Source organism: Camelus ferus, chromosome 6 (genome assembly GCF_009834535.1).
Source record: "Camelus ferus isolate YT-003-E chromosome 6, BCGSAC_Cfer_1.0, whole genome shotgun sequence".
NCBI lineage: Eukaryota > Metazoa > Chordata > Mammalia > Artiodactyla > Camelidae > Camelus > Camelus ferus.
The window spans coordinates 24,542,552-24,564,581 of NC_045701.1; the positions used below are offsets into that span (position 1 = coordinate 24,542,552).

The 22,030-nt window shown below is 34.8% G+C and overlaps 1 protein-coding gene across 1 annotated transcript in view; it reads right to left on the reverse strand.

Moving 5' to 3' along the window:
* FAM98B (family with sequence similarity 98 member B) overlaps nucleotides 1-22,030 on the reverse strand; it is a 34,893-nt gene that overhangs the window by 4,853 nt on the left and 8,010 nt on the right. Inside the window, exons 3-7 of the mRNA XM_032481529.1 lie at nucleotides 21,604-21,738; nucleotides 16,842-17,020; nucleotides 9,965-10,045; nucleotides 9,267-9,383; nucleotides 2,906-3,073 (exon numbers count right to left, since the gene is read on the reverse strand). Of these exons, the coding sequence (XP_032337420.1) occupies nucleotides 2,906-3,073; nucleotides 9,267-9,383; nucleotides 9,965-10,045; nucleotides 16,842-17,020; nucleotides 21,604-21,738 (680 nt within the window). The remainder of the gene's footprint in view (nucleotides 1-2,905; nucleotides 3,074-9,266; nucleotides 9,384-9,964; nucleotides 10,046-16,841; nucleotides 17,021-21,603; nucleotides 21,739-22,030) is intronic.

Genomic DNA, 22,030 nt, shown 5'->3' on the forward strand with positions numbered 1-22,030 from the left:
GAGTCCTCTAAGTTAATGACAGCGCTGGGGGTGAACCCAAATCTGTATCCAAAGCATGTACTCTTCTTCCCTTTACGCCAAGGACCTTAGGAATCTGTCAGTACCTGAAATGACTGCTACAGATTTTTATTGATAAAAATGATTACATTCTTGGAAAGAAGGCAAATAATTCTTGCTAAAGCTACTGATAAGAATAATTCTTTCTTCTTCGACTGGAAACATAAAGAGGGAACCACAGCAGGATGGTAGGAGAGGCGTGCTCGCAATATAATCGGGCCCCATGCCCCCCAGGTAGGCGACCCACCAGCTGAAGAATAATTAAGTTGCAGAGGCCCTCCCACAGGAGTGAGAGTTCTAAGCCCCACGTCAGGCTCCCCAGCCCAGGGTTCCAGCATTGGGAAGAGGAGATCCCAGGACATCTGGTTTTGAAGGTCAGTGGGCCTTGGCTCCAGGAGCCCCACGGAACTGGGTGAGACAGAGACTTCATTCTCTTGGGAGGTAGGTGTACACAGAATCTCACATGTGCCACGTCCAAGGGCAGAGGCAGTAATTTCAAAGGAACCTGAGCCAGGCCTGCCTACTGGTTTTGGAAAGTCTCCTGGGGACATCCAAGAGATTAGGAGATGGCTGTAGCTCACCCAGGGAACATAAAAGTTGGTGGCAGATATTCCAGGAGTGTTCATCTACATGAGCTTTCCTGGAGGTTGACATCTTGATTGGATCATTAGCACCAAGACCCAGCCCCACCCAACAGCCTGTGGGGAAGCCTCAGGCCAAACAACATACTGGGTGGGAACACAGCCCCACCCATCAGCTTACCTCCTAAGACCAAAAAGCCTCTAGACAAGACCCTACCCACCAGAGGTCCAGGACCAAGCTTCACCTAGCAGTGGGCAGGCACCAGCTCCTCCTGCCAGGACATCTGCATAAGCCTCTAGACCAGCCTCATCCACCAGGGGCAAATACCAGAAATAAGAAAACAACAATCCCAAAGCCTGTGGAAGGAATCCACAAACACAGGCCAGACCCTACACTGGGACCGGCTGGACCCTGGCCCTTGGGTGACAAGAGAGGAGTGTACTGCTGGGACGCATAGGACGTCTCCCACAGAGGGCCACCTCTCCAAGGTCAAGAAACTTAACTAGCCTACCCAAAAATACAAATAGAAAGATAGACAACATGAGGCGGCAAAGGAGTATCTTCCAAGCCAAGGCACAAGATAAAATCCCAGAAGAAGAAATAAGTGATGAGGAGATAGGCAATTTATCTGAGAAAGAGTTTAAAGTAATGATGGCCAAGATGTTAAGAGAACTCAAGAGGAGTACAGATGCACAGAGTGAAGTTTTTAGCAAAGAGCTGGAAAATATAAATACCCAGAGTTGAAGAATAAAATCACTGAAATGAATAGCACACTAGAAGGAACCAAGACTAAATGAGGCAGAAGAAAGCATCAATGAGCTACAAGACAGATTAGTGGAAATCACTACTGCAGAACAGAAAAAAGAAAAAAGAACAAAAAGAAATGAGGACAGTTTAAGAGAACTTCCGGACAACATGAAGCACACTAATATTCACATTATAGGGGTCCCAGAAGTAGAAGAGAGAAAGGACTAGAGAAAATTTTTAGAAAGAGAATAACTAAAAACTTCCCCAACTTGGGAAAGGAAACAGTCACCCAAGTCCAGGAACCACAGAGGGTTCCACACAGGATCAACCCAAAGAGGAACACATCAAGGCACATAGTAATCAAATTGACAGAAATTAAGGATAAGGAGGAAATATTAAAATCAGCAAGAGAATAGTGACAAATAACATACAAGGGAACTCCCATAAGGTTATCAGCTGATTTTTCAGCAGAAATTCTACAGGCCAAAAGGGAGTGGCATAATATATTTAAAGTGATGAAAGGGAAAAATTTTCAACCAAGAATACTCTATCCAGCAAGGCTCTAATTCAGATTTGATGGAAAAATCAAAAGCTTCACAGATAAACAAAACCTAAAAGAATTTAGCACCACCAAACCAGTCTTACAACAAATGTTAAAGGAACTTCTCTAGTCATCGAACTATAACAAAGAGAACAAAAAGAAAAAAGGGGGAAAAAAAAAAAGACTTACAAAACATTGCTTTGGCAGTCTGGGGTCTTTTATGGTTCCAGATAAATTTTGGAATTGTTTGTTCTAGTTCTGTGAAAAATGTTGTAAGTACTTTGACAGGAGTTGCATTGGATCTGTAGAGTGCTTTAGGTAGTGTGGCCATTTTGATAATGCTGATTCTTTCACTCCTAGAGCACAAGATATCTTTCCATTTCTTTGTATCATCTTCAATTTCCTTCATCAATGTTTTACAGTTTTCAGAGTATAGGTACCCTCCTTGGTTAAGTTCATTTCTAGGCATTTGGTTTTTGACGGAATGGAAATGTTTATGTCAGTTAGCAGGGTATATGTATCTTTTTGAATTAATTCTTATTTTGTGGTTGGCTTTATTTCTTTGATAACTATATAAGGTTAAAAAGCTAAAGCTCTAAACGTTCTTAGAAACAATGAACAGTACATACATGTAAATTTTAAAAATAGTGCAGTATATTGTGTATATGTATTTACATTCAATCTATTATATATGTGCAGTCAAGCTGCAACAGTTTTATCTAATAAAAATGAAAAATGAAAAAAAAATTCTTAATTCCTCCAATTCAGATATAACTATGGTTTAATTTATGAATACAGAAATTCAAATATACAGGCGCACACACAAAACATAACTAAGCGTAAACTGACTGAAGCCCCTCCACCACTCTCTTTTCTAGGAGTTCACTAGGATTAAAAGAAAACTGGATTAAGGTCCATACAAACATCAAACAAATATATTATAAATCCATTCCCCATCATACTGAAAGAAAAACCAACCTTATTAATGGCACATGCTGTCTTCTCCCGGCTGGAGCCACTGCTTGTCCTGATGATCTTTGACAGATCTTCACGAGCAGCAAGTAGATGGGCCAAAGTTATTGTTGTCTTGGGTGACAAAGCATAACGCTTAGGCTGATAAATTCTTGCTATGTCATCTGTTTTTACCTAAATGACAAAAGTCGGGGAAAAAATGAACCGAAAAACATTTCAGTGAAAGAGCAATTGCAATGATAATCTTCAGAAGGGGGGCAAAAAGGAGATAATACACAGACAAAGATACAGAGAAGAGCAAAACATTCAAATATCTGATAATCTGTAAGTAGAATAAAAAAAAAAAGACCAACAGATACTAAAAGAATACATAACTACCAGTAAAAACTCATTTAAAAACTAACACAAAAAAGATTCCATTCATATTAACAAAAAACAAAACACCTAAAAATAGCTTTACTGAAAACACATACAGGTCTTTTAAGAAGAAAACATTAGTAAATCTATAAAAACAAAACGAAAACTTCAATAAATGGAGAGAAATACCAAGTTTCTGGATGGGAACACTGAGTATCGTCAGTTCTGCCCCAAGTTAACTTATAGATTTACTGCAATCCTGTTGTAATGGTTTTTGAGAGGACAGGAGGTTGGCAGGGTAAGGGGAAGAATCTAAAGTTAATCCAGAAATAAAATGTGTATGAATGACTAAAACAATTTTGAGAAAGAAGAGTTTTACCAGATGTGAAGATGAAATTAACATCACTGCCTTAACAGCTAACATTCATTGAGTACTTAATGTGCAAAGATATTTTTCACTTAATATCATTTCTTTAACTCTCAAAACATCCTTTAGAGTAGTTGTACAGATAACAATATACTATCCTATCTCAGTCTAATTAAATGGAGCTTGGGGAGGAAAAAACAGATTGATGAAACAAAATAGGCAATTGAGATTCAGAGCCTCATAAATGCATGAATGCAACAAATGATAGAGGAAGCATCAAAGAATAATGAGAAAAGGGAGAGATTTTTTTAAATGCTGCTGGAATTAACTGCTGGCTATTTGTAAAAAAAAATTAATAAGGCATACCATATAACAAACGAGATTCCAAATATAATAAAGAGTTTATTGTTATTTAGAGTTCTTTCTTTACACTGAAAAACTTAACTGTATAATAAAGATTAAAATTTCTGCACATCAAAAGACAAAAAAAAATCAAAAGACAACTGTGGAAAATATTTTCAACAACAAAAGCCTCTAGCTAACTTCCTTAATATATAAAAAGCTCAATCAAAAGGAAAACAGGAAGACCTTATGGGGAAAAACAGACAAGACACAAATAGAAATTTCAAAAAAAAAAGGAAATTGAAATGACTAATAAGCTTATGAAAAAAAGTTCAACTTTACCAGCAATAAAAATATACAAATAAAACAATTTAGTCTTATTTAATCACCAAATTACCTATAAAATTGATAATACTCTAAATATTAAGGAGGCTAAAATGAAGACAAAATTTCATTTACCCTACTTGTAGGAGTTTACATTCATACAAACTTTTAAAAAAACAATTTGGCCATGTGAATCAGGATCATTAAGAATCATAACCTTTGACACACAGTACACGGTATACTTCCATTTAGGAAACCATGGGTTCCACATCCACAAACACAGAGGGCTGACTGTGCCATTACACTGTGACAACATAGATGAAACTTAAATGCATTATGCCAAGAAACCAGACATAAAAAGCCACGTATTATATGATTCCATATATACATGAAATGTCCAGAATAGGCAAATCCAAAGAGACAGAAAGTAGATTATAATAGTGGGTGTCAGAGAACGGAGGTGAAGGTATTGCAAATGATGGCTAATGGCTGCATGTTTCTTTCCAGGGTGACGGAAACATTCTGGAATTAGGTAATGGTTACAGAATACAGTAAATATACTAAAAACCATGGAACTGTACACTTTAGGATGGTGAATTACATCTCAAAAAATGAGAAATAAATTAAAAGTTAATTTTTTTAAAGGGTATTGAAATAGAACTTTTAGAGGTATGGGATAATGATCACAATATATTCAGTTAAAAAAAGCAAACTATAAAATTATACTCAGTCTTATTTCAATACTTATTTCAACACTCAATACTAGCAAAATAATAGAGAAACCAGATTAACCATATTAATAAATGTATATAATCTTTCTGAGGGGCAACTGTAAAGTGAGCACCAAAAGCATTAAAAATCACATATATTCTTTGATCAAGAAATTCCACTTTTAGGAATCTATTAGGGATGTAAAAACTTAGCTGCCAAGGATTTCATTACAGGGTCAAATGAAACAAAATTAAAGGAAACCTCAACGTCAATCAGTAAAGTATATCCATATGAGCAGGTATTCTGTGAAGATTTTAAATGCTGTAGAACAGTATTTGATGAGTCATTCAACAATATCAGACACATAAAATAGGGGAAATATGATAAAGATATATTAAATTTAACAAGAAAGAAAACTCGGGGTACAAATGCATATACTCATATAATCAACCGAAAAGGATCAAATGAAAGGCCAAAATTTGACCTATAAATAGTCTAAGGAAAAAATATTCTTAAAATCTTCCAGACTAAGGAAAAAAGAACACCGCCGCCTTGTCCTAAAATATAATGAAAAGACCAAGATGAGAAGATATAATATCAAAATATTTCCTTAAGGCATTTTCCTCAAAGTTTCCAAGTTTATGGCTAGTAAAGAGTCAACACTACCATGAGTCCATGCCACTCCAAATGTTCAAAGAACATGTCAGAACTCATTTGTTTTGGATATCTCTGTAAGATTAAGGCCAACGTTGAAAATATCCTCCAAGTTATTATGTTAAGATACTTACAATGCACAACCTCTCACAATTTTCCTTATATTCCTAAATTCCCTTTTCTCATTAAAATTCTAGCAAGTTAAATTGGAAAGCCAGTATGTACCCAACCTCTATTAAGTTTCCAGAGGTCAGTAAAACTGTACCTCCCACACATCTGAATTCTATTCCCTTTCTTTAAGTCAGTAGTCATGTCATCTGTCTCTTTGGTAACTCACAGCTCTCAGAGCATCTGGGCTTCTTGCATTTAACAGTCACTCTAAAGACATGATCACACATGTCTGGAGTTTATCCTGGTGCATGTGCAGAAGAGAAACAGGTTTTAACTATCCAAGAAGCTATATTACACACACAGAAATCTTCTAAAAACGTTCTGTACCTAATCATATAGGGTATTCAGATGCTCACCCAGAACCAGGTACATCATAGGGTTTGACACATGTGAGGTGCTGAATAAATGTTTATTAAAAGAAAATACATGAATGACAGTCTTCAACTCTCCCTTACAGCTATTCTATTACTATGCTAAAAAATTTTCCTTGAAATAATAATAGTTTTCACCAGCAACCCTGTTCTAATCACTCTTCAGTTTTTTCTGTCTGTCTGCCAGGTGTTTGGAAGGAGACTGTATGTACTATACATGAGGGAGTATTTCTAGGTAAGTGAGTCAGATTAAACACACTATTTTTTTTAAGTACATATGTACTATAATAAAAAGAATGGAAAAGAGGGATACAGACAGAAGGGAATCAACTTCTAAAAAATGAAATTTGGAGCCAAAAAACAGAGGTTAACTCAATCTATTTGTGGAACAGTTTATTCCCCCAACTCCTAGAACCACGCTGCCACTCCTCCTTCCCAGGTCAAAGGAGAAAAGTATATAAAAAATAAGGCTTCCCTTCTTGAAAAACAAGTGAGCATTAGGAATTCCCACAGCACAATACCATCCCCAAAGCCTGATGTCAACAATCCTGATCAATGACTATAGTTCCCAGTGTCTTCTCTTAAATGTGGACAATCAAGGACTACCATGTACTTGAAGAAAGCCACCACAAGACAGAGACCAAGAAAAACAAACCAAAAAATTACCCTGGAAGAGACAAGAGATACCTGAAGGCCAGAAAAAAAAAAAAAAAAAAAAAACCTTAAAAAAAATTTTTTTTCCTTTCCATTTAAGATAGCACATCCATAAAATAAGGGAGGAAAAAAAAACATTAAAAAGGAAAACTCAAGAATCAAAAAGAATTCCTGGAAATGAAAAAATGATCACAGAAACAAAATTCAATGCTAAGCACAAAATAAATTTGAGGACATTTCCAAGAAAATGAATCTCCTTTTGGAAACAGAAATGGAAAATGAGAGAAAAAATAAAGCAACTTAAGTGGATCTATGCAGGAGGTCCTATATCTAACAAGAATTTCAGAAAAGAAAAAAAAAAGGGAGGAGAAAGAAATTAATAAAGAAAAATATAAAAGGTATGAGTCTACAGATGGAAAAGTTCACCTAATAATTAGCACAATGAATTCTAAAAGACACAGACTGAAGTATGTTGTGAAAATTGAGAACTCCAAGAATACAGAAGAGAGCCCAAAAGCTTCCAGAGAAAAATAAAAGGTCATCCAAAAGGGCAGAGAATGGCATCAGGTTTCTCAACAGCAGGACTAAATGCTAGAAAACAATGAAGCAATGCCTTCAATATTCTTTGAGAAAAATCTTCTCCACCCAGAATTTTATGTTTACCCAAACCATCAATCAAATGTGTCAGCAGAATAAACATTTTCAGAATGCAAGGAATCAGAAAAATCACTCCCATGCACCCTTTGTTAGGAAGTTATTTGTGGATTTACTATGACAGACTGAGGTAATAAACAATGAAAAATGAGGCCATGGAATCCAAGAAATAGTGGAATAGCCAAAGATAGCCATGCAAACAGCCCAAATTGCAACAGAAGGATACAAGCTTTGGGGAGGGAAAGTATACACAAAAGAGGATTCATTGGAATATCCGATTTTTAAAAGCATGTTTAAGAAGAAAAAAAGCAGCAGCAGCATATGATAAAGAATGTAAGAGGAAAAAATTAAAATCCCATTAGAAGAAAGGTACGACATCTAGCTAACAGAATAATGGCTCCCCAGAGATGTCTACGTCCCAACCCCTAGAACCTCTGAATATGTTACCTTGCAGATACAGATGCAGTCAAATTAAGGACCCTGAGATGGACTATCCTGAATTTTCTGGGTAGGCCAGTGTAATCACAAGTGTCACAATTATAAGAGTGACAATGGAAGCAGACAGAGAAAGACTGGAAGATCCTACACTACTGGTTTTGAAGATGGAAGATGAGGTCAAGAACTGAAGTACACAGGTGGCACCTAGAAGCTAGGAAATGCAAGGACAGATTCTCCCCTGAAGTGTTCAGGAGGAATGTAACCCTGACAATACCTTTATTTTAGGACTGCTTATCTCTAGAGCTGTAAGAGGATAAATGTGTTTATTATTCATACCACTAAGTTTCTGGTATTTTGTTAGAGCAGCCATAGGAAACCAATGTGAGACACCACATGGAGAGAGAGACCACCTAAGAGCCAAGACGGTAGGTGAAGTACCCCAGTATACAGTCAGCAGAACCCAGACATGTGAGACAACCGCCTTGGAGGTTCCAGCCCAGCCCAGATACCAGCTAAATGAAGCTGCAGCGATGACCCCAGCTGATACAACATGGGGCAGAAGAACTGCCCAGTTAATGCAAAGAATGTAATAATAATACTTGAGAATAATAGGTACCAGATTTATGACCCCCCCTGAACCTATAAAACTGGCAATTTGTGTGAACTAGTGATTTTCAGACACTGGACATCAAGGAGCAAAGGGCAGTGATCCTCAAATAGGGGAAGCAAATGTTTCCCTATAACTGTCCCAGCTTACTGTCTGGACAGTTTCCAGCCTGTGATGGAGGGGGAGGTGGGGGATCCCAGACAAAGCCTGGGTATAGATTAAAGGCATAAAATGGGAGCGATGGGAGACAACTCTCTAGAAAACTCTTTGAAGAGATTCATAGTTGGGAATGCCCCCACCCTCCAACCCCCTCTTTAATTGGAACATACTCCACAGCCTTGAGGACACTATTAAGATTTCTTCAGGCATCAGTACTGCCTGTATCTATTCCTAAATCCTTCTTTCTGGATCAGTTGCTCACTGTATCTATCTCACTGCCACATATGATGCCTTCTTTTACTTTTATATATCCTATATAAATTGTAACATCTATGAGTTTTAAATAAACATGAAAGATCTGGGGAGAAATTAAGATACTTGCAAACAGGGACTTATGCAAGACCAGGATCACTGTTGAAGACCGGTAGTTGGCCTGAGCAGGTGCTTCAGACAGTGATAAAGTGCAAATGTGGCACAGTCACATAGTAACAGACACCACAGCCTGAAGAGCTGTCGCACAGTACCACCTACAGGTCACAAATGGGAAAACAGCCTTACCTTTGCTCTATCAGACCATCCAAAAGACTGCACTGTTACATCTAACCGTTTCATCAACATCCGCCGGCGGCACTCATATTCACAGGAAAGAGCATCATTGATTCTTTCCAGTTTTTCCTAAAGAATTTGAAAACAAAAAATCGTAACCTTCAGACTCATTATGCACAGCCAAAAATTTGAAAATTGTGGTCAATACTTCTTACTAATTCAAAAGCTTCTACTTGATCATTTTCTGATCCCATGAGGCTTTCAGTAAATTAGTTAAGTGACAGAGTATTTGATAGAACATTTATGATATTCAGAAGATACTAAACATACAAATTAAACTCTACAATTGGTAGAGTTTACCTCATCTTCAATCACATGTGTTAAGTAAAGTGTCTACTTGCAGAGTAGTCTGGACCAATAAAAAAAGAAAATACCAATAACTACACTTTTTTGTGCAACTATACTTTTCAAATTACAACTATGCTAACATATTGGGCACTATAAACACTCCTGGCCTGGTTTTTTTTTTTAATGAATTAATAATTTGATTAAAGAAATGTTAAGACCTAGTGCTCTAGAATATCACTCTATTTTAATTCTCCAAATAATACATGCCTGCTACATATTGTAAAATCTGGATGTCCATTGATAAAATTGTCACATTCACTAATTTAATTACATAATAGTAATAAGAAGGGGTGGGGATTTACCGCCTGTTCCAGATTTAAATCAATTTTCAGCAGTGGTTTGCCCACATGATTTTTCTGGACTTTTGAGAGAATATCTTTCACCTAAAAATAAATATAAAAGATTGTGAAAATGTATATCTCTAATTTAAAATAATCTTATTCTTGCTTAAAATGTTGTTTTAAATGCTAGAAAATTAATAAAATGTTAAAGGGAAATAACTAAAATATACCTTCACATACTAGGAAAGAATATCACTACAATACAGTTTATTTTTTAAAGAAGCACTAGTTACATTAATTCAAGCTCTAGCATATCTTTTCCAGAATAAGAAATAATGTACACAGAAAAGAGAAGTAGCTAACAAATTTTATGATGAGAATCTGTATGTTTTAAGTGCACATGGAACATTTTCTAGAATTGACCATGTACTTGGGCACAAAAGAAGCCTCAACAATTTTAAGAAGACAGAAATTATCTCAAGCATCTCTTCTGACCACAATGCCATGAAACTAGAAATCTACTATGGAAAAACAAAGGAGAAAAAAATGACAGCATGGAGATTAAACAACATGCTACTAAAAAACCAATGGGTCAATTATGAAATCAAAGATGAACTAAAAAAATACTTTGAGACAAATGACAATGAAAACACAATCACACAAAATCTATGGGACGCAGCAAAGGCAGTACTAAGAGGGAAGTTTATAGAGATATAGGCCTTCCCCCCAAGAAGAATAACAATCTCAAATAAACAATCTAATCTACCAGCAAAAAGAATCAGAAAAAGAAGAGCAAAAAACCCCGAAAGTCAGCAGAAGGAAGGAAATAATAAAGCTCAAAGAGGAAATAAATAAAATAGAGATTAAAAAAAATAGAAAAAAATCAATCAAACCAAGAGCTGTTTTTTTGAAAGAGTAAATAAAATTGACAAACCTCTGGCCAAGCTCACAAAGAGAAAAGAGAGAGCACAAATAAGCAAAATAAGAAAGGAAAAATGGAGAAATTACAACCAGTATCACAGAAATACAAAATATCATACAAGAATACTATGAACAACTATATGGAAACAAAATGGATAACCTAGAAGAAATAGACAAGTTTCTGGAAACATACAGTCCACCAAGACTGAATCAAGAAGAAACTGACCACTTGAACAAACCAATCACTAGAAATGAAATCGAATTAGCAATAAAAAAAAATCTCCCTACAAATAAAAGTCCAGGACCAGATGGCTTCACTGGGGAATTCTACCAAACATACAAAGAAGAACTCATACCGGTCCTTCTCAAACTCTTCCAGAAGATTAAAAAGGAGGGAATACTCCCAAACTCATTCTATGAAACCACCATCACCCTGATACCAAAACTAAAGACACTACCAAAAAAGAGAATTTCAGACCAATATCACTGATGAACATAGATGCAAAAAATCCTTACCAAAATATTAGCAAATAGAATCCATCAGCACATAAAAAAGATTATACACCATGATCAAGTTGGTTTCATCTCAGGGACACAAGGATGGTTCAATATATGCAAATCAATCATTGTAATACATCACATCAACAAGACAAAGGACAAAAACCACATGATCATCTCAACAGATGCAAAAAAGCATTTGATAAAATTCAACACCCATTTATGATAAAAACTCTCACCCAAGTGGGTATAGAGGGAACATATCTGAACATAATAAAAGCTATATATGACAAATCTACAGCCAGCATAGTACTCAACAGTGAAAAACTCAAAACCTGACTAAAATCTGGGACAAGACAAGGCTGTCCACTCTCACCACTCCTATTTAACACAGTCTTGGAAGTCCTAACCACAGCAATCAGGCAAGAGAAAGAAATAAAAGGGATCCAAATTGGAAAAGAAGAGGTAAAAGTGTCACTATATGCAGATGACATGATACTACATATAGAAAACCCTAAAAGTTCCACACAAAAACTGCTAGAAATAATCGAAGAATTCAGCAAGGTAGCAGGTTACAAGATTAATGTTCAAAAATCAGTTGCATTTCTTTATACTAATGATGAATCAACAGAAAAAGAAAGTAAAGAAACAATTCCCTTTAAAATAGCACCCAAATTAATAAAATACCTAGGAATAAATCTAACCAAGGAGGTGAAAGACTTACACATGGAGAACTATAAAACACTGATTAAGGAAATTAAAGAAGACTTTAAAAAATGGAAAGGTATCCCATGCTCCTGGATTGGAAGAATCAATAATGTTAAAATGGTCACACTGCCCAAGGCAATCTACAAACTTAATGCAATCCCTATCAAATTACCCAGGACATATTTCACAGAACTAGAACAAATCATAGTAAAACGTATATGGAATCACACACAAAAGAGCCAGAATTGCCAAAGCATTACTAAAGAAAAAGAAAGTCTGGGGGAATAACCCTCCTGGGCTTCAGACAATACTACAGAGCTACAGTAATCAAAACAGCATGGTACTGGTACAAAAACAGACATATAGACCAATGGAACAGAATAGAGAGCCCAGAAATGAACCCACAAACTTTCGGTCAACTAATCTTTGACAAAGGAGGCAAGAATATACAATGGAATAAAGACAGTCTCTTCAGCAAATGGTATTGGGAAAACTGGACAGCAGCATGTAAAGCAATGAAGCTAGAACACTCCCTTATACCATACACAAAAATAAACTCAAAATGGATCAAAGACTTAAACATAAGACAAGATATAATAAACCTCCTAGAAGTAAACATAGGCAAAATATTATCTCACATACATCTCAGCAATGTTCTCCTAGGGCAGTCTACCCAAGCAAAAGAAATAAAAGCAAGAGTAACCAAATGAGACTTAATTAAACTTACAAGCTTTTGCACAGCAAAGGAAACCATAAGCAAAACAAAATGACAACGTACGGAATGGGAGAAAATTTTTGCAAAAGATGAAACTGACAAAGGCTTGATCTCCAGAATATACAAGCAGCTCATATGACTTAATAAGAAAACAAACAAACAACCCAATCCAAAAATGGGCAGAAGACCTAAACAACCAATTCTCCAAGGAAGACATAAGAAAGATCAATAGGCACATGGAAAAATGCTCAATATCACCAATTATAGAGAAATGCAAATCAAAACTACAATGAGGTATCATCTCACACCAGTCAGAAGGACCATCATTCAAAAGTCCACAAATGATAAATGCTGGAGGCTGTGGAGAAAAGGGAACCCTCCTACACTGCTGGTGGGAATGCAGTTTGGTGCAGTCACTGGAAAACAGTATGGAGACTCCTCAAAAGACTAGGAATAGACTTACCATATGACCCAGGAATGCCGCTCCTGGGCATATACCCAGAAGGAACCCTACTTCAAAAAGACACCTGCATCCCAATGTTCATAGGAGCACTATTTACAATAGCCAAGACATGGAAACAGCCTAAATGTCCATCGACAGATGACTGGATAAAGAAGATGCGGTATATTTATACAATGGAATAATATTCAGCCATTAAAAATGACAACATAATGCCATTTGCAGCAACATGGATGTCCCTGGACAATGTCATTCTAAGTGAAGTAAGCCAGAAAAAGAAAGAAAAATACCATATGGTATCACTCATATGTGGAATCTAAAAAAAGAGAAAACAAATGAACTTAAATATAAAACAGAAATAGAGTCACAGACATAGAATACAAACTTGTGGTTGCTGGGGGCAGGGAGGTGGGAAGAGACAGACTGGGAGTTCAAAATTTGTAGATACTGACATGTATATATAGAATAGATAAATAAGAAATATATACAAGATCTTGTGGTAGCTCATGGTGAAAAAGAATGTGACAATGAATATATGTATGTTCATGTATGACTGAAAAATTGTGCTCTACACTGGAAATTGACACAACACTGTAAACTGACTAACAATAAAATGAAATAAATTAAATAAAATAATCTATATGATTTATGTGAAATGATCTTGGAGTTTCTTATTCAGATGGCACTCTCATACCCTGGGATACTAAAACCTTTGCTGAGTACATTGGTTTTTCTCGAATAAATATTTTGCACACACTGCATTGTTCAGCAAGACAACACTGGAGAGCAAGCCCTCTCAATTAGTCACCACATGAAGTATTTCATTACTTTTGCAAAGCCACTGATCTGAATCACTCAAAACATTTTTATTTTGGTAAACAAAATTTAGGCATTTGCTTTAGCAATATCAGAGGTCATTTAAACAGAATGAAGTATTTACAGTTACTTAGTTATAACGTATCTAGAGAAAATAATCAGGAACAGTTTAAATTTTGAGGAGTATAAAGCTTAATGTTGGGGAACCTCTTTTAAAAAGAATTAAAAATTATGCACACAAATTGGCTTGGAAGCTGGTGGCAGTAATGGAAAGCGACTGTCAATGGACACAAGGTTTCTTTTGAGGGTGATAGAACTGTTCTAAAATTAGATTTTGATGATGGTTGTACTCTAAGTATACTAAAATTCAATGACTTGTACACTTAAAATGGGTGAATTTCATGGGACATAAATATTATCTTGAGAAAAGATGTTTTTGAAAAATAAGCTTAGAAAGAACTTGTGCACATGTGAGCTCCCAAAGCTTAAGCTTTATTAGCTTCACAGTGAATCTACCTCTTCAACAGTGCTGACTAACACAATTCGTACATACCATACGAATCATTAACTTATTTTCTTAAAACATACTGTTTCTGTAGATTCCCCACTATTGTAAATACCTTCAGTTCTGACTGTTATTTCACATACTTCTAAAAGTTTTAGTCCAACTCTTACTCAAGAAGGATTCTGAATGCATGCTTGTAGCTTCTTACATGTAATCACCTTCCCAGTATTTCAACATTAGAACACAGTTTTACTAAATTTGAGAATTACCTGTGATAGAGAGATTTAAGAGTAGACTCTGGAGGTTGACAGCCTGGGTTCAACCCTCAGGTCGACCACTACTACTGAGAAGTTTGTTGTCTAATTAATTAAATCTTTCAGTACTTCAATTTCCTCAAATGGTTATTGTAAATAATAATAGTATCTACTTCATTATAGATGATGTGAAAATTCAATGAGTTATTACATATAAACATTTAGAACAGTAAATGCTATGTTAGAAGTTAATATTACTACAATTACTTTAAATTCACATTTGAACAGCTTCAAGTTAAAAACTAATGATACATCTCCTCCCTAATGGCAACAAAGTATCCTCTGGACACATCACACGAAAAAGAAAGAAAATATGGAAATTTTAGCTTTTGCTAGGGACTAGAGGGAAAATGAAGTCCTTTCGGGTGAATATTTAGCCAGGATGGCCACAGTAGCTACCCTTATAATTAGCCTGCCAGCATATGGACATAGACATTACAGCCTGCTTTAAGTAGAAAAAAGAGGTTTTGGAATATTTTTATTACTAACTGAAACCCATAAAAAGGAAAAGCCTCTTTGAGATCAATATGTGGAAGCACTGGGAGATTAGGAAAGTCCAGAAACAAGTCTCAATCTGAAATAGTCCCAGATATTTTAGCCAACCCCAGATCATTCTTAATTCAGAGAAACAAACTCTGAAGAGTAATTAATAACTCCAGAACAACGTTTTTGAGCTGGGGTTCACAGGCTTATTCTTTGGTTTGCAAGTTCTAAAAAAAGTTTTTAAAGTTTTTAATATTGTATTTTCATCTTAATGATACTAAAAATTCTCTTACATTAAGACAAATCTTTTTCTTTTTTCATTTTATAAATTATTGATGCAAAACGAGTACTTTATTCAAGGATTTAGTTTAAAACAGCATATCTAGGGGAGAAGGATATAGCTCAGAGGGTAGCATGCATGAGGTCATGGGTTTAATCCCTGGTACTTCCATTAAATTAAAAAATAAATAATTAATAAATAAACAAACCTGATTACCTCCCCCCAAACACACACACACACACAATTTTTTAAACAGCATTATCTAAGTGTCTAAAAACAATTTTAGTACCTATTCTTGAGGGTGAGAATTTCTTTTCCTTTAAAATGCATCCTGTATTACTCCCCTCAAGGATTCCTACAAAATCTAGGAACTAAGTCAGAATTTGGTCTGCAAGAGTAGCATTCTAATTTATGGCTCGACTGAGAGAAAGGGTAGTTTAATAACTGAAAACACAAAATTCAAAAAGCTAGGGGTACAGAGTTTGTAGTTGTTTGTAACTACTCCATCAGCACACTCATTCATTTATTCACTATACAACAAACGTTTACTAAACACTTACCTACCAGAAATTATGGATTTCTTTTGTTCACTACCACAGACAACCACATTGCAATTCTAACAATGTCCATGAAAAATAAATCTAGTTTGCCTTTGATTTTGTAGGAAAACTATTTCTTTCATTATATTGTATTATAACCTTGTTTACACAAGGGACCCTTAAATTTGCAGTGATTTCTATTAAGGCAAACTTTCACAAAGCCTAGCACGCACTCATTAAGATCTGATTCCTAAATATTAGCTATAGACAAATTAGGTTACTTGCATATTAACTCCAAATCCAAAATTTAGTTTACATGAAGATAAGCTTCTCATGAAATAGCATGTACACCTAAAAGGAAATACAGTTGACCTTTAAACAACACAGGTTTAAATTGTGCTGGTCCACTTATATGTGAATGTTTTTCACTAAATAAAAGTACAGTACTACCTGATCCATAGCTGGTTAAATGCACAGATGTGAACTATGAATGCAGAGGGCCAACTGTGAAGTTGAATGTGGATTAATGACCTTGCAGAGGGTTGGTGCCCCTAACCCCCACATTATTTAAGGATCAACTGTATTTTCATTTTTAATACATTTACACATTAGCATTTAGTTGAATTTTGGGAAAATGAAAAATAAAATAAATACAATACCTTTGATTCCACTTGGTTTAGCATAAGCGGAATGTCAGAAGCTGCTGACTTAGGAACACCAAGGGTATCACAGATAGCTTGAACTTCCTGATAAATTTCACTATTTTTATCTAATTGAGAATTTTTACATTTCTTGTTCTGTAATATCTGTAAAGCTTGAAGCTCTGTACTTAAAAATACTATAATAAAAAAAAGAGAAAAACAAATAATGTTAAAATACACAAGAGCTCCTTAAAAATCCCACCTCTGGATATATATCCAAAGGAGCTGAAATCAGGATCTCAATGAGATCTGCACTACCATATTCACTGCTGTATTGTTCACAATAGTCAAGACACGGAAACAAGATATGGAAACAACCTAAGTGTCCTTTAACAGATGAATGAATAAAGAAAATGTGGTATATGTATACAGTGGAATATCATTCAGCTTTTAAAAAATAAAGAAATCCAGCCATTTGTGACAATACGGATGAACTTGGAGGACACTGTGCAAAATGAAATAATGACAGAAACAGAAAGACAAATATTAATGGTATCACTTTATGAGGAATCTCAGTCAAACTCCTAAAGTAAAGAGTAAAATGGTGATTGCCAAGCTGGGGGAGAAGGAAACAGTGAGTTATTAAATATAAATTTCTACAGAACTGAAGATCTGTTTAATAAAGTTTTGAAATCAGAGGGACTTGGCATAGTCCTCATAAGCAAAGTCAGTTATACAAGATAAGTAAGTCCTAGAGACCTACTTTACAGCACAGTGCCTATAGTTAACAATATTGTACTGCATACTTAAACAATTTTAGGAGGGTAGATCTTATATTAAATATTCTTATCAGAAAAACAGTAATAAAGAGGGCAGAAGGAAATTTAAAAAGAAAAAGTGCTTACCTGCAAAGAGTTTACAGGAGAGACCCATCATTAAATAAAAAATTTAAAGAATTGTTTAAGAATGTGTAAGATTGAAAAAATATTCTCTCCCTAATTTGCACAACTCAAGTCAAGAGAGAATGTAGAGCTTTAACTGATCTATATGCAGATAGAGCAATTTGAAAAGCTGTTAGCTTTTAAGATAGACCACCCCAGGCTGTTCACAAGTCCTTTCACTGTCACCATTTTACTTCATCCTTTTATCAGCCACATTTTTCAAAAATCTTAGATGGAAAAAAAAACCAAACAAAACAAAATGGAAACAAACTCATATATACAGAGAACAAATGGGTAGTTGCCAGAGAGGAGAGGTGTGTGGGTGGGAGTAAAATAGGTGAAGGGGATTAAGAGGTACAAACCTCCAGTTAGAATATAAGTAAGCCACAGGGATGTAACAGACAGCATAAAGAATATGGTCAACAGTATTGTAGTAACTCTGTATGAAGACATATGGTTACTAGACTTATCGTGGTGACCATTTCATAATGTATGCAAATGTCAAATCACTATGTGGTACACCTGAACCTAACATAATACTTTATGTGAACTATACGTCAATCAAAAAAAAAAAAAAAACAGTAAAAGATATCATTTTGGAAAGCAAAAAAAATCTTAAATCATTACAGTCTTGTTTTAAATTTCACAACAAGACAGTTAAAATATTGGGTGTTTGTTTTTATTTGTTTGGTTAAAGTTATACACATATACACACATACACACACTTTAATACAACAGTTTCAACTTCAGCTGAGCAGTAGAAACATCTAACAAGCTGTTTAGAAGTACAAATGCCAATACCCGATCCTCAGAGATTCTGAACCAGCAGATCTGAAGTAGGATTTGGGCATCTGTGTGGTTTTAGACTCAACGTGACTCTCACAAGCAGGCAGGACTGAGAGCCAATAAATTAAGATTCTTCCATGCAATCTACACATGGTAGTCTACAGAGCCCACAAAAAAATTAAGACCAATATGTATCAAACTTTGCTTATGCGGACTATGCCAAAGTCCCTATGGTTTTAAAGCTTCATTAAAACAGATCGCCAGTTCTTCAAAAATTCATATTCTAGACAGAACCTGTGTTCTTTGGAAATGTGCTCTATGTAACAGTACAAACAGGAGTTTAGTTTAGTATTTAAAATGTTAATCCATGCAGACAGTAAATAATGCAGTGAGAAGTCTTCTCCCACTGATTCTCAGATTCTCCCTTTCCAGAGGCAAATATCGTTAATTTCTTGAATATCTTTTTAGGCATATATGTATATTTAGTATATGTATCTACCATCTAAACACTTTTATTTCTTATATACAAACAAGAGCATACTATACATGTTCTGTATACTTTTTATTAACCAGTATACCTTAGAGATCATTCCATATTTACACATTTCATCTATTTTCATTCTAATGGCTATATAGTGCTATACCACTGCAAAGATGCACCACTTTTATTTAACTACTACAAACAATGCCATAATGAACATTCTTTTATTTTTGTACATTTAGTATGTATTTGTAGTCTCTGAACTCCAAGTCAAAAGACAGGTGAATTTTAATTGTGTTACTGAAAATTTTCCCTTCCAAAAGGTTGTACCAATTATTCTCCTACCCCATTCCATTGTCTGTGGTATATGAGAATGCTTACTCCCTCAAACCCATGTTGACTTTTTATTCCTGGTATTTGCCAGCCTGGCAAGTGAAAAATGGTATCCTGTCATTTTCTTCTTGTGACTCTTTAACTTTGCAGGATACTGTACATCTTTTCATGTTTACAAGCAATTTTTTAAGAACTTTTTTCTGTAGAATGCCTGCTCATGCCTTATGTACTTTACACATTTTTCCAGTGAGTTTTTATCTTTATAAAAGCTCTCCACACAGTAAGGAATTTGGCCCTTTTTATTTTATAAATGTTGCAAACACTTCCAAGAAGAACATGAGGAACGTTATTATATCATGAAGATAAAGATGAAATACATGCTGGTTAAGACTGTGAATTGGTATAACCTCTCTGGAGCAAATACGGCAATACATATGTAGACCAGAGATTTTTTTTAAATGTTAATCTTTGTCTAAGTAAAAGTAACAAAAATATGAACAGAGAAATTAATTTAAAATAGAAAAATCTAAATACACCCAAATTTGAAATCTATTAAAAATGTCCATAGCATAGAATGTTATGTAGACAATTTAAATTACTTTTTCCAAAAAAATACTAAGTGATGAGGAAATTTTCACAGTACATGAAATGAAGAGAAGGAAGAGCAGCAAATGCATCTGTAACAGACCTCAATCTTATTCAAAAGTGTGTGTACAAAGAAAAAAGAGAAGGAAAAGGAAATACATCCAAAGTTATTCACAGTCTTCTCTGGGGAGTGAAATTATAAATGATTTTCTTCTTCACAATTTTATCTACTTTGTAAGATTTCTATAATAAACATGTAATTTTTCAACACGTAACAGAAAATTTACCATTCTAACTATTCTTAAGTGTAAGGTGGCATTAAGTACATTCACATGGTTGTATGACCATCACCACTACCTATCTCCAGAACTTTTTCATCTTCCCCAACTGAAACTCAGTACCCATTTAACACTAATTCTCCACTTCACCCTGCCTCCTGAGCATGTATTTTCATAATTAGAAAAAAGTATACCAATTTCTCTTGTATCTCTTTACTTTTACTGGGACCAGAAACTTATATTACCACTATTGCCGAGCTTCTTAGGAGCTAAGGCAAAAAGGGAAACAGATGATTCGCACAGTCCTCACTGACTGACATAAAGAGTATGCAAGTTCCTCATGGCCAGGGCTTCTTAGCTTCCTTTTTGTCCCAGTCCACTAAAAGGTTACTGTGACCTTCTATTAATAACAATGGATTATTAAATCAATGACTCACACTGAACAGGAGGAACATGAGAAATATATTAAGAAATGGGGAAAAGGACACATAATTTTTATTCTCCCAAAACACACAAGGTAATTCAAACATCAACACTTCTATCACCATAAACACATACACACAATTTCTGCTCTAATAAAATTAACATTACTAACACTAGAGCACAGAAGGAATATATCATATGTATAAATGGTACAACCTAAACTAATAGAAATCTTCAACAGATGTTAGAAAAATTCTTTCAAATAGTCACTGTTTGTAGAACTTTCAAAACAGTATGAAGTTAAACTAGCTGAATTTGAAGAAATTTAAGGGCCCCAACACAAATAAATGGATCTGCTATTTATGGTAATTGTTTAGAGACTGCGTAATCTGTATTCCAAATTCACCACTGATAATAGGTCACACTCACTAGTATTCAAGTGGCCCAAAGGCACAATTTTTTTTTAACTGATGTATCTTTAATACATAGAGCAGTTTCTTATACAGTAGTAGGTGATCAGTAAGTATTTTTTAACCAACTATCATTCAGTGCCTATCATCTAATAATCTGCTTAGCAGCCTAGTTTGAGAGAGTTTTAAGATTAAATAGGACTCTGAAGATCACCAACTTTAGCTAACTAGTCATAAATGTAAAGAGAATAATTAGGTGAAGGAAAAATTACTAAAGTACTATATAAATCACAATCACAGGGCATTCTATATTGACCAAATAAATCACAAGTGTTTGAAATCTTAGGAGAGTACATTAGTAGAATTTATACTACATTATTATAAATATCTGAGTCAGTTTTATATTTTAAGCCAAATATTAAAACCTTTCTAATATACAAAATGTCTAATGCTTCATTAATTAAAATTCATACATTCTGACTGAAAATAACAAAAACCAGATCAAACACATGCATTTAAGTGTTCAAAGAAACATTAACTTACATAGAAGTTTCAAACAGTCATCCTTCTTTTTTAAACGGTCTTTAATATCTCCTGATATAAGTACAGAATATGGACATGCCATTTCTTTTAAAAAGCCACTTATCTCAAGCTGGAAGCTTTCTAGATCATCTCTCCCTTTGAAAAAGAAAAAGCATAAAACATTTACTGAATATTCACTATATAATCTGATACTATCAAATCTACCACCAGTTGATTTTACTTTCACATCCAACTCTAAATTTTCACTTTGACATTAAATCCTCACAATTGTGACCCCAAAGTTTAAGTAAGGGTAACCAAACATATTTCTACATATAGAAAGTGAAACTTAAATTCAAGAACATTAGTATTTAATCATGAGATTATAAATATTTTTATACGTAAATCTCTGATAAGTATCTTCCAATGAGCTTTCCATGAAAACAGA